Source organism: Convolutriloba macropyga, chromosome 9 (genome assembly GCF_964194025.1).
Source record: "Convolutriloba macropyga chromosome 9, txConMacr16.3, whole genome shotgun sequence".
Classification (NCBI taxonomy): domain Eukaryota; kingdom Metazoa; phylum Xenacoelomorpha; order Acoela; family Convolutidae; genus Convolutriloba; species Convolutriloba macropyga.
In genome coordinates this window covers 30,598,915-30,615,360 of record NC_134476.1, presented here as the reverse complement: position 1 = coordinate 30,615,360, position 16,446 = coordinate 30,598,915, and the positions used below count along the sequence as shown (strand labels likewise).

Here is a 16,446-nt window from a genome sequence, read left to right as displayed (position 1 = left end):
GTGTGCGTGTGTGTGTGTGGTGTGTTCGGTGTGTGTGTATGGTGTGTGTGTGTGTGTGTGTGTGTGTGTTTGAGAGTGATTGAATGAGTATAAATGAGTGTGTCTAATTAGCATTGCAAAGGAGGCCATTATAGAATATTGAATATTCCGAGTGTTGTCCCCATAATCATGACGCCCCACCACGCGTGTGTGAAATATCTAAACTTACTTTTAAATTTATTCATGCTTCTATCCGCACTTTAGACTTTCAGTCCGTTCATGAGTGAAATACAACTAGTGACACGCATTTATACCGAGTACTTTGCTTGCTTTCTTCAGGGGAACATATAGGTGGCCTTGTTAAGACAGCAATAGTTTAGAAACAATTTATTCAAGAAATAATATGAATTTTCAATGTTTTCAGCGGAACGTTGATTATAACAATGCAAAATGGTGAAGTTTTGGAGCTGGAAAAGCCTAGAATGGAAGGAGCAGTTGTAATCAAGTTTTAATAATTTCAATGTATTTTTGACACATCACGTAGGTTTTGCACCCAAACATTTCCAACTGATCAAATCTCAGGGTTTTCAACTGGGGGGGGGGGGTTGCAATTAAAAAATTGTTAACTAAATTATAGCACCTCTTCTCTAAGCAGATCATGATAGAGACATGAAAGCAAACACGAAAATTAGAAAAAAGGAGTGTCAATAAGTGAAAAAAGTAGAGGTAGATAATATTTTTCCGTAATTTTACGCAATTTTTCGCCAATTTTGCTTAACGGTATGTTTACAATGTTGACAAAAGTTTTTTTTTTATTTTACTTCTAAAGATCAAAGAGTGAAGTTGAACTGTTTGACCAATTTTTCAGCTAAAGTTTGTTAAATCTTTCAAAATTCAGCCTTTTTCAATGAAAAATAAGCTCATTTTGTCCACTTTGTTCCAACTTTCTCGATTAATACGAAAAACTGCTGGAGCAATCATTGCGAACTCCAAAGAGGGCTACCTTTTACTTGCGCTTGCTTCGGGAGTATTCTTGAATTCAAGGTTTGCCGGTATTTGCTAATTTAACTCGATAATTACCCAAAATGCATAACTTACTTTTGATATTTTGACTTTTTATCGTATTATCCATATTCATATTCTAAGGAAAATATACAGGTTCCTAATGGACAAACAGAAATAGCAGGGCCAGTTGTTTTTTACAATCCAAAAAAAATTCGGATTGTAATCATTTGTTGTCTCTATTTGAATTATTATCGCATTTTTGATTTTTTACATTAAGTGGAGAACAGAATATTTCAAAACGGGGCATACTAATGAACTGTTCAATGAGCGTCTTTACGATTTTCTTGAAAAACTATCTAGTTTTTTGAAAAATCGTAAAACTTATGGTAGATCTGACTTAATAAAAAATCTTTTTTTTTCAAAATAAGTTTTTATATTTTAAAAAAATGAGTAAAAAGTTGCGAAAGTCAACAAAGACAGGGTACATAATTTTTATAATGGATTGAAAATTAACATCGGTTGTTTCTCTACATTTTAAGTAATGGTTTCTGGGCTTTGATACTACGGTTTTAACAAAAGAATTTTACTTTCGGTTCAAACAAATTTTTTTTTACTTTTGGACATATTTCTTTTTCCTGTTTTGTCGCATTATTGACTGGTTGCAATATCACATTAATTTTGTCAAAAAAGGCAAAATTGAACATATTTGAGTTTTCAGTCCAATGATTATTGCTTTAAACGCTTCGACAACGATTTCTTTGCAAATAAATTTTTACGTAAAATGTTTGCCTGTGTTTGTTGTTTTCATGCAGACGTATGACTCATGCCAAAAAATAACAATCTCAATGGTTATCTTTGGTCAAATGATATAACCCACTGTATTCGGAAAATACAAATGTAATTTTCGATTTTGCCTTTTTTCGTTCACTTTTTTGTCTACTTGTTACCTAGTCTTATTATTTAAAGGTCACATCTCACTTTATCAGTGTTCAAAGAAAATGTGATTGATTATATCTTTTTTTTCGAAACTGATTATGGTTTTAACACTTCCATGCCATTTTCTCGCTAAATAAAATTGAATTTTTATTTTCGTCCGTTTTCGTCGCTTATTTTTGTAGACGTACGACATATTCTGAATAATGACCGATTTCAATGTCTTCTTATGGACGTGTGAATGATCTTAAACATATTTAAGGGCTTCAGTTGATATCTAATGGCGTTCTTTATTTGATACTATTTGCTTTCAAAAAAAATGAACGTATTTTTTAACTTTGCGTTTTTTTCCTTTTTGTCTACATGTTACCGAGTCTCATTAAGAACTGGTCCCATGCTTTTTCTACTAAAGTACAGTAATTTGTTTAGCCTAAATTTTATTTGTCGCTATTTTTTTTTGTTTTTAGTTATTTTACACCAATTATTTTTTTAACAATATTTAAAAACTTCGAAAGTTTTATACTTCTTCCTCATTTGGTAGAAAATTGGTAGATAATTAAGAAATGCGGATCAGCGGGTCGGAATATTATGTGCGAACGCACATTACCGAAACTCCTTGTTGTTAATCACTGGGAAGATGAGATTATTAATAGCTTCGTATTGTTTCACTTCCAGCTGTTTTTTCTGTTTTTTGCGGTGCTCTGTGATGAGTTCATTTATTGTACCTCATATATACATTGATGAAATACATTGTATCGTAGGAGCAGCTGGGCAATTTCGGTTATTTTCGGGCTTGTTTCCGATTCTTAGCCGTGACGTAGTTCATAAATGATGCTCTATAACTTGTTGTTAAACACTCTTGTGTGTTATAGCCAGATGGTGAGGATGAGATCAAGAGGAGACAGTTGATGGGACTGGCTGTGATCAACGGCACATACAGAGAGACTAACAATCTCAAACGTAAGTTGAATTCTTAAACTTTGTTCGCATTCTCTTTACCCGAAGTTTCCCCCTAAAGTCAGACCGGGTTTTCTCACAGCTGTTATATTACAGTTGGACTTGATGAAAAAGCTATAGTTTGACTTACTAAGTGGCTCTATCAAGACTTTTAAGAAGCCCCGTAGCCGCAAAAGACCAATATATTGCGGAAGTGACAAAATCGTTGCAAGATTTAAGTTGCGCGAGTGTCACAAACCATAGGCATCTAATTTAAACAAGATCAATGCTGACCAGCTGTAGTTTTAAGATCAGACCCCAATTTTACTGTATTGTGACTTAACAAAGAGTGTATTTTCTTGTGCCGTTTGCTTTAAATATGCTCTCGCCCTCCTTCATTTTCTCTCGTACAAATTAACGACATGTAAATCTTTCGGAGATCTAAATGAACTTAGATGTTATTTTGAATCCTCTATCATGCAGCCACGGAGGACTCGAACTCTTCGTCTTCATCTACAACACCTTCTACTAACACGCCTGCTGCTGCTGTTACTAATAATAATAACACTGCCCCACTAATATTTCTACAAGGTACGTCTCTTATGAAAACATTGTCAACAATTTCTGCTAAAGTAGTAAAAAAATTCCCAGATCAGTTTAGTAATTTTTGCTACTAATGTTTAGACACTATTGGATTAATTATGTAGTAATTCTCAACATTTCGGAGTCCAAGACATCATAGCTGTTTATTTGAATTAAGCTGAGGAAGAATATTATATAGTTTAAAACTGATCGAAAAGATTGTCCATATCCAAACATGCAGAACGAATTCAATTATTATTTTTACTCTAAAATTGATTTATCAGTGATAATAAAACAGGTTTATTAAACAACGTAACATACTCTTAATTTGCTTTGATCTTGCTTTTTGAGAATTTACCAAAAAACGGATAGTTGTTTTTTTACTGATAGTGCTTCGGTGACATCACCCCCCCCCCCCCCGCCCTCTAGCTTTTATCAGATCTATCAGTTATGCTCTGTTGTTTTAAACTCGCTCTCACTACTATCTCAATGCTTTTAATGCATTATCAGCACACGAGGGATTTGACTTTTATAATTTAATGCTTTTTTGCTCCTTAGGGAAAAATCTCTACGCTGCCTGGCGCTGTAAATGGTGGGATTGATAATGGCTTCGAGCGTGGATTTAACTCCCCTAACCAATTTCATACTTTTTTATAACCACTATAACTCTAATAGTTAGTTATGCAGTTAAAGGTAGTGACTGTAGTTGTAGTTAGCTATTTCACGCGTTTATACATTTGCGTTTATTGTGCGGATTTTTTGTTCATTATTCATCCAAAATCTGGCTGGCTAATACCATGAAGTGATCAATATTGTATCGATTAATTGATCCAATCATCACACCACACCGTATAGAGTTTAAATGCATTTGCTGTGTTGAATTTTATTACCCAACTCAAAACCAGATCCCATAACTCGAAGCCATTACCCTCCACATCACCCCCCCCCCCCCCCACCCCAACAAAGCACAAGAAACGAAATTCCCTTAAAACAGTACACATTACAGCACTAAAAAGTAGAATGAATGAACACTATAACAAAACTCATGTTTAAATGGATAAAAAAAGATTGATAAAAAATGGCGCGATATCAAAGGTATATCTTTATTTTGTTGTTTCCAGGAAAATTAAGTTTTGAAGTTTGCAGAGCTTCCTGGCTTGTTCTGAAAAAGATTTTTTAAAACCCAAATCATGTAATTTATTGGTTATTGAATTGAATATAAACTTTCCTTGGTATATGATTAAAAAAATAGCCTAAAACTGGATAGCATAACTTCTTATAATCATTCATAAAAAAGGCAACGGTCAGCCAAGCACTGCAAACGATAACGAAAGCAAAATTGCAACTTTAAACTTGAGACGAAACAAAAACCAGGTCGCGACTGTCAGTTAACAACAACCTACTATTTGTGTTTAAAGCTGAGTAAAATTCTCATGGATTGAATGAGTTATGGAGCCGAACGAACAACTGCGAACGAAAACTACATATTTAGTAGTAGAAAACGAACGGAAAGGTTAAAATGCAAATGAAATAATATAAATTTATACCTATTTATTAACTAATTAACCATAAATTTAGTTATCAGGCACATAGACCTAAACGCTAATCGATCAAGGATGTTTTGGTTTATCAACATCATCTAATTATGCTACATTACCTTTTTCTGTTTTTGATATTGTTCTATGATCTTTTTGTTCCGATCACTCTTATCACCGCTAGAACCAACTACTTTTTTGTTGAATCATTTCTTATTGAGTGTCCAAACAAACAATACATAAAAAGGTACTTAAAAAATTTTTCAGAGAGAGTGAACTGTAACGAAAATGAAACTCAGAAATGGAAATGATACCAAAGACAACGTCAAACCCCTGTTCTGCTACCAAGTAAATTTAATTTAAAACCCTGTTAATAAATTAAAAGTATATAAAAATTTACCAATACCATTTCTTGATTTATTTAATCAAAAACTCATTTAATAAAAAAAGATTTCGTGAGCTAGCAAATGCCAAAATAAGTTTTAAACCCCAATATTTTGTTCCAGTGGAATGCAGTTGCAGATCGGTCATTACAAGAGAAAACCATGACAAAACCATCTCAGTCGGGCATACAAAAATTTTGAAATACAATCTATGATCATGAACAAGAAAAATGGCGCAAAAATATTTGATCATGGTGGTCAATTTTGTTTAAAAAAAGTTCTGTAATAATTTCAGCTCGTAAAAAATGGGAGCTCCTAAAAAATCTAAGTATCGTCTTCCAATGTTAAAAAGTGAAGATTCTGTAAAATAAGAGAATATGAAGCAATCATGCAACACTTTTACAGTTTAATTATGGAGATTGGCGGACTTGCATTATATTATTAGGACATCAATTTCAATTTTGGTTTCAATTTTTTGTCAAGAAATGTAGCAAAAGAACTTTTTCTGTCAAGAAATTCACCTTTAAGGCAAAAACCAAAGTTAATTTATGTCAAAGTAATGCACTAATATACTGTACTGAAGTGTGCTACACTCAGAAAAACACTATTTGATAATCTTAGTGCTATTTTGAGAATTTACGTTATAGTGCGTGAAGCACAAACTTGATTTGGACAAAGTCCATTTTAACGTGTGAACAAATCACTAAGTAGTTTTGAATAAGCTACTATTTTAAGATCACTAACTTAAACTGAGAATACTATGACGTGATATTATCACGCCACACAGATAACACCAAGTTAACCTTGGTAACTCTGTCGACACTCGTTATCTCTATCCAATAGGATACTAGATAACCACGTGTCCGCAAGTATAAAAGGAGCTTGCACGCTCAACCACCAACACTTTTTGGTCCCTGATAACTTCTGATTTTAAAATCATACTCCCGTATTGCTCCCTTGCTCCGTCCCAGCTTACTTGAGATATTTTTCTAACTTAGAATATTTTGTGACTTGTTCTTAACTAAGAACTCTCTAAGTCATAAAATATTAACTTAGCGCAAAATTGGAAATCAGGTAAGTTAAACTTAACTACTCTAAGTTATAATTTAACATCTCTCAAACTCTATCTAAGTTACAAGTTAACTTAGAATAGTTCAATCTGTGCTATTTCAATCTAATAACTTTAACTATTCTATCCCTTCATGCTCGGTTCATATTTGATGCTGTTTAACATAACTTATTAATTCATATTTGCATTTAACTTTCTTTAATACTTAACTATATACCAAGAGTAGAACTAGGGGTTGAACTCTCAAGTTATACATGTGGTCCCGCGATTAACCCCGTCGTTTAAGTATCTAATGTACGGACCAGCAGTATAAATGGTGGTCCCAGAGAGGCTACTTCATTTTAACTTGTTCATTTAATACAGAGAGGCTACTTCAGTTTAACTTATTCATCTAATACAAGAGAGGCAATCTCGATTTAACTTGTTCATTTAAACTATCAGAGAAGCTTGCTTAAATTTAACTTGTTCACTTATTATAGAAAAGCCATTAAAATAACTTGTGTAATTTAACTATTCAAAGGGTTTCTCACTTAAATTCTCATTTGAATTTGATGTAAACTATTTCTCTGTTTTAATACAATAACTTCAGTCCTTTAAACCATGAGCAGTCCTGGTGGTAGTACTCCTACACCTGCCGTTACTCCCCCACCTGAAACTCCCATAACACATCCAAATCTTTCACTTGTATCTTTTTCAGGCAATGATCCTAATCAGGATGCCACTTCTTTTTGGAACTCTGTAGAAAACAAAATACTCTTTTCACTAGGAACTAGGCCTACAGCACCCGTTGCACAAACTAGCTATGATAAAAGACAACAATCCTTATTCGGCTCACTTTTAACTGATACAGCACTAGAATGGTTTGAAAGTGAAGTCACAGATACTACAGATTGGAATACTTTAAAAGATGAATTTATAAAAAGATTCACAGACGGTAGAGACCAATTTAGATTTAGACTTGAGGTTGAAAACACATTTAGGCAAGAAGGAGAATTAATAAAGAACTATCTACATAGAATAAAGAGTGGAGTTGATAAGGGTTGGCCAGAAAAGATACCAACAAGTATTGAAGGTGATGACAATATAAGAAAGGAGAAAGAAATTCAACAAAGACAGCGAAGTCAAAAATACATAGATTTTGCTATAAGAGGACTAAGACCACAAGGTTTAAAACGCAAAGCGCACGAGAAACTTATTGAGAATCCTTCAATAACTTGGACACAGTTTGTCGATCACTTAGTTGTAAAGGACTTAACATTTTCTGTAACAACAGAGTCTAGTGGAGCTACAGGAATAGATAAACTTAAAACACTCGAGAGCAAAATTAACGATTTAACCAGTCTTTTCAAAAGCAACGAAGTGAATGCTATAGATACTTCTAGGCCAAGAGACCCTAATATAAAAGGCAGACCTAACAGTACTAGATTCTGTGATTATTGCAGAAGCAATGGTCATTCCATCTCTCGATGCACAAAGAAACAGATAGATGATAGTGTTAACAAATTGAGAAAGGAATTAGTTGAACCAAGAAGGCCAAATATAACGTTCTCTAATGATTATAGAAAGAATAACCGAGGCAATGCAAGGTTCAATGGTCCTAGAAACCAAGGCTATCAACCAAGAGGTGGCTACTCAAACTATAATCCTAGGTTCAGCAAGCCTAACTATCAACAACAAAATACATCTTTTAGCAGCTATGGCAATAGATTCACTCAACCATACGAACAAACCTTCCCTCAGCAAAACACCTATAGAAATAATGAACCAAATCTTGAACAACAATCACCATCACCACAACAACAGCAACAGCCACAACAAATTGCTAGCTTCTATACACCAAGTAGAAATAACAATCTACAACAAAGACAATCAAAACCCAACAATATTCAGCAACAACCAAATCAAATAAGTTTCGTTGAAGGCGACGATGACTACGTAAATGCTATAACAGACTTCTTTCCTTTAAACTTTTGAAGTCTCCGAACGCTACTAAAGAAAGTAGTACTAAGTCAAGAATTTATCTCAACTTATATCACTTTGCCACCGGAGACATTAAAAATAATAGTGGTTTAGAAGTAGAGTTTATGATTGACCCAGGATCAACTTGCACTATCATCAACCATCCTACATACCTTGCTTTAGTAAACCTTGGACAAAATTTGCATTTGCAAAATACAAATTGTGATTCAAAAACATATACTGGTTCATCAATCAGAATGCTTGGCTACACAACTATTCAATCTAGCTTTGAAACTGACGGTAAATATACAGTCCCCCATAAAGTATTCGTTACTAAAGAACAAAGACAGAACATAATAGGTATTGATTTTTGTCATTTGTTTTTAAAAGCACTTCACTTCGATATCCCCGCAGTAGAATTAAAAACTGAGAGAAACCTAATTTGCTACGGCTCACTCAACAATGAGAAAGACTACCCATACATTACTGAGATGACTGCTTTAAACATAGCTCAACCAATCTTTCTACAACAGAAAAGTACACAATTGCACAAGCAAAAGCACCCCAGTCAAGCCTTATTTCCGCCAGGAACATATTTCATGCCCCATATTAACGTTGCAAAAACTGACCTAGTCTTTGTAAACACACTTTGTCCACAATCTGAAGAATTCCTACCCATATTTATGGAGAATCAAAAGAATCACCCAATACAGATAAATAGAGGAATAATAGGTTATGCTATGTGCGATATAACTGACAAACCTATACAAAGGTACAATATCAAAAACTGTGCCGAATTTACAAGTACAATACTAAACGAAAGTGAGGACTATAACAGTTGCTTCATACTGAACACAGTAGTAAACAATTTACAAGAAGGACAGCAAATTCAAACTAATTCTTGCATTAAATATGTAGATTTCCGTACCCAATCTATATTTGACTCTAATATGCCTATAGCGCACACGATATTCTCAGATGCAGAAATGAGAAAAGGTTTTGCTAACACAATCTCTAAAAGAATACCCTTATTAAAGGACTACTGTAAAGGTAGAAACTGTGATATAGGTGATATAATAACTTTCAGAGCAGATAATAACTTAGTATATAATCTCATTACTAAGGCTAATCACTATGAAAAACCAACAATTGATACAATCAAAACAACGCTACTTGCTATGAGAGATCATGCACTAGGACTAAATTTACGCTGTATAGCGATGCCAAAAATAGCTTGTGGTTTAGACGGAATGGATTGGAGAGAGATATCTTCTCTAATAGAACAAACATTTAAGAATTCAGGAATAACTATCTATGTGTATACAAGCAAAGATGATATTGATAAACTACAAAAAGTAGAAAATAATATACTAGAACAGGAAGAGGTGCTCGAGATTATTGAAAATGAGTTGATAGAAAAATGCAAAGAAGATGAGAGAGAACTAGCCACAGACTTCTCTACTGAAGCAAAAGAGTTATGTAGACCTAAAGTCAATGAACAGTTTCCTAAGTTTAGAGATAAACTACAAAGCCACCGAATCATAAATAAAGCAGTTAGCGATTTTGTAATTAAGCAAAATAGAAATACAGTTCAAGACATAGATTATCTAGAAAGGTTCTTAGATAACTTTGATTTCACGCAAAGTGATTTGACTGATGATGAATTGTTTGAGTTGATAGAAATAATACTTCAGGATAATGATGTCTATTCACATCATAAGTATGATATTGGCAGAACTAAACATAAGTTCCATTTACCCTTGAAGAAAGATGCAACCTTTAAAAAGCAACGACCAAGCAAAATACCCATTCATCTCAGAGATAAATTAGAAAGACTAATGGACGAATTAATTCAAGCAGGGATAATCAGAGAACTCAATGAGAACGATGATATGAATAGTTGGTTTGTCAATCCCGTCATCATATTACCTAAGAAGGATTATGTAAAACTAGTCATTGATGCTAGATACCTAAACTCTATAACTGATACAAGTAATTCTAGTTGGCCACTCGAACCACTAAACGTTCTAATGACAAGAATAACCGGAACTATATTTACAAGTAGTGATTTATCATCGGCTTATAATCAAGTACCACTAACTGAAGATACACAGAAGGTTACAAGTTTTATTGTAGGAGGCAGACAGTACACCTATCAAGTAGGATTTTATGGTCTTAAACCATTACCCAGTTTCTTTAGCAAACTAATGCGTTATGCATTTGGACCTCTTATAAAACGTAAACAAGCCATAACATATATAGACGATACTTTATTACAAGCTAAAGATAAACAAGAAATGTTCACAATAGTAAAGGAGTATCACTCTTTGCTTCGAAAGGCAAATCTTAAAGCAGCCCCCGATAGAACAATGTTTTTCTTACGAAAAGTGAGATTTCTAGGACATGTTATATCTAAAGACGGACTATCGCCTATTGCTTCGCGCATAGATGATATTAGAAACCTAAAAACGCCAGAATCGAAAACAGAAGTTTTAAGAGTTTTAGGAATGATGGGTTTCTATCACACCTATATTTTGAACTTTCACATAGATGCAAAACCTCTATATGACTTAACTAAAGATACGACACTATTCAAGTGGCTACCAGAACACGAAAAGGTATTCACAGACCTTAAACAAAGATTCTGTCACGATATTTCTAACGCATTTCCTTCTAATGACTATCCCTTTCATATACATGCTGATTCATCTAATTTAGGAACAGGTTGTGTTCTTATACAAGATTTTCCTGATAGAAAACGTATGATTTCAGCAAACTCGAGAGTATTTGATAAAGCTGAACAAAAGATGTCCCCTCAACATAGAGAGCTATGTGGAATAATATCTGCTTTACAAACTTATGAATTTTATGTTATTGGATCCCCTTTCCCAATTTACCTATATTGTGATCACAGACCAATTCTATTTCTTTGGTCACGACGAGGACAAATGTCACACCGTTTCTTTAAGTATCAAGTTGTAATAACTAAGTTCCAAAACTTGCAAATTATATACACTGAAGGCAAAAACTTAGCGTTCCCTGACATTCTTAGCCGAAACGTTTCTTTAGCAGATGCTAAACTTTATCAACTAGAACACAAAGTGATACCTAAAGATATAAAGTTTCATATTAACGGAAAAGAAGTTAACTATTCTGTATTGCATCAAGACGATAAGGACGCAACAGCTAACGACTAATTATTGCCCAAGTCAAAGGCGAAAGAAAGAAACTTATTAATATAAATGATGAAGGTGACTTTAGTGTAGATGATGCACCAGACTACATAAATGAACATTGTAATGCTATACACAGTTTCTCTGATTGTTTTCGCTACGGCACACAAATAAATCAAATAAAGAAGTTAACTTCAGAACTAACTAACGAGTCTGATAACCATTACTATTCCGAGATAGAAGAAATAGCTGAAATAAGTGATGACCGAGAAGGTTATGATGACCAAGATTGGTTAGACTTAGTAGAAGGTAATATTGAAAACTCACTTATTGAACAATTAGAATCTGCTAAAGCCGATTATGTCAGACGGACAAAATTCAAGAAGCTTATTGAACCAGAAGCTTTTCAAAACATCTCAGAAAAGGATGTCCACACAGATACATTAGATTTAATAGCTAAAGTTACAAATTTTGCAAAAAACGCTAATCTTGACACCGATAATATTCTTGAAGAACAAGTAAACGACTCCGTGATAAATAAAGTTAGAGATTGGGTAAAAGTAGGCAAAGCTCCAGAAAAGGACTACATTATTAAACAATCTAAAGCACTACAGACCTATAGAAATAATTTCAACTTGTTGTTTTTAGAAAGTCAATATGATTTACTCTGTTATTCCGAACCTTGTGAAGACGGCTCTTTTGACGTTAGGATATGTGCACCACTTTCGCTATTTATAAAGATATTCGAAGTCGCACATACGCATGAACTTAGTGGTCATAGAGCAGAAAGCACAACTTACAATAGAGTTAAGCGATATTTCTATTGGCCCGGTATGTTTAAATGGATTGAAATGTTAATGTTAGATTGCTTAAGTTGCCAAACTAATAAATCAGCACGCAAAGACTTGAACGAAGCGCCCTTAGAACCATGGGGACAATTAGAAGCTATACCCCTACATACACTTCATATTGATCATAAAGGTCCACTACGACCACTCAGTAAAGGAAATAGATTTTGTCTTGTAATAGTAGACGCTTTCTCTAGATTTATACAAGTATACCCTAGCAAGAATGCTGAAGCTCTTGAAACAGTAAATCAACTAGAGAAATTTATAACTACATTTGGTATACCGCAACAAATAGTACATGATAACGGCAATGCTTTTATTAGTAATGATTTCGTTCACTACACAGACGAAATGGGAATTACACTATGCCCCCGAACTGCATATTCACCGTGGACTAACGGCAAAGTAGAAGTACAAAATAAACATTTGACTAATTACCTAAGACACTTTATTAGTAAAAGTGGATCTAATTGGTCCGAGTACACTAGTAAATTTGCATTTTCACACAATACTGCAGTAAACTACAGTACGGGATATACCCCTTATGAAATACTATTTGGAACGAAACCGCAAATACCCTTATCACTAAAGCTAGGACTACTACGAGATAATCAAAAGAAATGCACATCGGAGTATTGTAATAATCTACCACCACACTCACATAGTGAAGAAACTTGTAACAACAAAAAGATAGAGAAATTATTACAAAACAGATTATCTAACGAAATGTTAAAGCGAGAGAATACATTTAAAACAATATACTCGAATACCTACACTAAATGTAGACAAACTACGAATAAAGCGCACAAGTATAGAAATAGATTTAAACTCGGAAAGCCTATACCTGAAGGTAGAAAAGTACTACTAGAAAATCACTCGAAAGGACTATTAAAGTCTAAAAAGCTACAAGAGCTACGCTCAGGCCCCTACACCGTGAAACGAATGATAACTAATACTACATATGAAATACAACATGATAAAACAAATGAGAAGAAAACCGTGCATAGAAATCATATAGTACCTTATTACCCGAAAGAAGAAAAAATACAAGAGTTAGTTGAGAACTATGTAGTCCCAGACGATACGGATGATTATTATACTCAATATAATAAGCATAATATATCCAAATCTAATGCCTATAGAGGCGCACAACATATTGCTATTTCGCAGTGGCCCTTAGTAGAAACACAACCTACTATAAATCCTAATACTACACTACAGCCACCTTATAATGTTGAGGCTACCCCAACAAAGGATTCAGGCTTAGAATCGCTACAAACACGAGCAGATAATACTACGCATATACAAGGCACAAGCTCTTCTAATTTTCTACCCCCACGCATTTCAACCCCCTACCCTATGCAAAATATGTATTCACCTAATAGCCCACAGCAAGAAAATTTTTCTCCACCACTTGATAATGCTAGTAAATTTAAAGCTACACGCAAATTATTCCCCCAAGCATCGCATAATAGCCCCACATCATCACCTTATAATTTTACACCTACAGCATCACCTAATATATCTAATTTACCTGACGCAAATGAAGTATTAAGCAGACCTCAACGTAATAGAAAAGCACCTACATTCTTTGGTGAACCTATTCCCTCTGACTTGATACATAAACTCAAAAAGAAATAGAGAAACAAAATCTCTTTTAATAATAATTTTTATATTAAAAGCGCCTTGCGCACCAAAATCATAAAAATAATAAAAATAATATTTACAAAACTGCACAAACCAATAAGTTCGTTTGCTTCCTCAGAGAAACTTCTCCAAAAGCCCCCTCACAACTCGACACATTAAAGATTCCTCCTCGAATGCCAAGCACTTCGTATAGTTCCATTTTCTTATCTGCAAGTAACAGTCCTGCAATACAGGTCCCACTTGCAGATCCCACCAGGCCCTTTGCAATGCCACCAAGCGATTTTCCAACTGTATCACCCTGTCCCACCACTCATCAACCCCCTCACTCCTCCGTCTTGCGTACAATCTTATGAAGAACTGAAACCAAAATATGAACCTGAATATTACACATTTCCACTTAATATCACCTAACATTTCTGTCTATTCTTTTACCCGGGTGAAAGCCTCAAATAACCAAATCATAATTGTTATTTAGAGTTTAAAACATAGAAACCAAAAATTAAAAAGTAAACTCACATCATCCCCCAGGAAGAACTTGATAATATCAGCCGTGTCTTCTGTCACACATTGAGTAAATCTCCTCTCCCAAGGAGAGAAACTTCCTCTTGCTCGAAGTATCCCATCAATTTCATCATCGGTTAATACCAATGATGAGGTCCGGTAACTAGTTGAAAAGAAGAACAAGAAATCTTGTGCCCCTAACCCATCCACATCAGAGTAGAGGAAGTGTAGATACTGCCCCCTTCGAATCTGCTCCACCGATTCGCTCACTTGTTCCAATTGCATCCCCCGCACAGCAATGCTCCATCGGGCAGCATCTAACTCCTCTCGCACTTCCTCGGTCTCTCTCAAATAATTTATCGTATACCAGTTCATGACTAAACGAATTAAAATATGAAGAAGAAAGAAGTGAATAAAAGAATGTATGAAAGAAAGAAAAATTAGAAGATACAAGATTAAGAAATTAAGGAGAAAAGAATAAAAAAGATTTAAGTTTAATGAAGAAATGAAAGTTGAAACGAAGTGTTAAGGAAAAAGTTAAAGAAGAATCAAAGGTTGATATTAAGAGTTAATAAGAAGTTAAAGTTTGGAAGGAACCTAATAATCAAGAGAGCAACTTGAGTTAACGAGAGTTAAAGGCAAAAAGCAAATAGCCCACTCAACACAAATCTTACACAAAGTACGCAATTAATCACCATTGCAAGCTGTTACACACACATAAACTTCTATACATGTTCAACACTCATACACTTTCAACAATTATGCATACCTTTTATTACAAACTAACGCTGAAAACACGTGTTACACAGAGCAAAGTTAGGTAGAAACAATTCCCCCATGAGCAAACACCTTACCTAAATTGAATACCTTAAGTACAGAAATTTGTCCCTTGCAAACTATTTAAACACACTAAATTGCAATTTGTCAGGAAATGCACATTTAAGCAATCCATATAGTCAACAAATAGAGCTAACTTTACTAGCTTAAGGACCCAAGGAATGTTTAAAATAAACATTAAAGCACTTATGTACAAACAGCTAACCGCGATTTTAAATTCTCCAAGCAAGAATTATGTCACCTAAGTGCAAACCTTACACAAATCTCAGAAAGAGTAATAACTCGATAGATTTATCCACTCCACAACTCAGACTACATGTTTGCAAAAACACATGTTTGCTCAAATAGTTCACAAAAGTGTAAAACACACGGATTAGAAACATCTCAATTAAATTCTAAAAATTTCATTTTTTTCATATTCTAACATATCCTGTTTCTAGACAACTTATGATTAACACCTGAAAATTTAAACATGAATTCACAAAGATATAGCCTACAACTTCGACGAAACGGAATTTAAAAATACAGCTCAGAAGTACATTTAAAACACATAAATCAGAAATAACACAATTAAATTCTAAAAATTTCATTTTTTTCATATTCTAACATATCCTGTTTCTAGACAACTTATGATTAACACCTAAAAATTTAAACATGAATTCACAAAGATATAGCCTACAACTCTGACGAAACGAAATTGGAAAATTTAACCAAGAAAGTACGTATTGAAAGCACAAAGTTGATATAACACCGTTAAGTTCTAAAAAGATCAAATTTTTCATATTCTAACACATACTGTTTTAAGGCAACTTGCGATAATCACTTGAAAAGCTTAACATGAATACACAAAGATATAGTCCACAACTTCTTGGAAGCGAACTTTGAGAATTCGGCCTAAAAATACATTCTTCTTAGATAATAAAGATGGATCCTATAGCAGTGAATTATGAGAATTAAATTTTGAGTTTTTATCGTATGATTTTCGTCATATGACCAGTTTATCACGTTGCTACATGCCACTAGTCAAGGCTAGCCATTGGCCAATCAGAAATGAGCACA

At 34.0% G+C, this 16,446-nt stretch overlaps 1 protein-coding gene across 5 annotated transcripts in view; it reads left to right on the top strand.

Annotated features, from left to right (window-relative positions):
• Positions 1-16,446, top strand: part of LOC142345725 (uncharacterized) — a 49,724-nt gene that overhangs the window by 9,250 nt on the left and 24,028 nt on the right. For 4 of the 5 annotated variants that reach the window (XR_012759352.1, XR_012759351.1, XM_075398006.1 and 1 more), the window contains exons 5-6: positions 2,790-2,877; positions 3,337-3,444. Coding sequence is in view for 3 of the 5 variants with exons in the window: in XM_075398006.1 (XP_075254121.1) it covers positions 2,790-2,877; positions 3,337-3,444 (196 nt within the window). In the remaining 2 variants the exon portion in view is untranslated. The remainder of the gene's footprint in view (positions 1-2,789; positions 2,878-3,336; positions 3,445-16,446) is intronic. The other variant, XM_075398008.1, reaches the window with a different exon arrangement.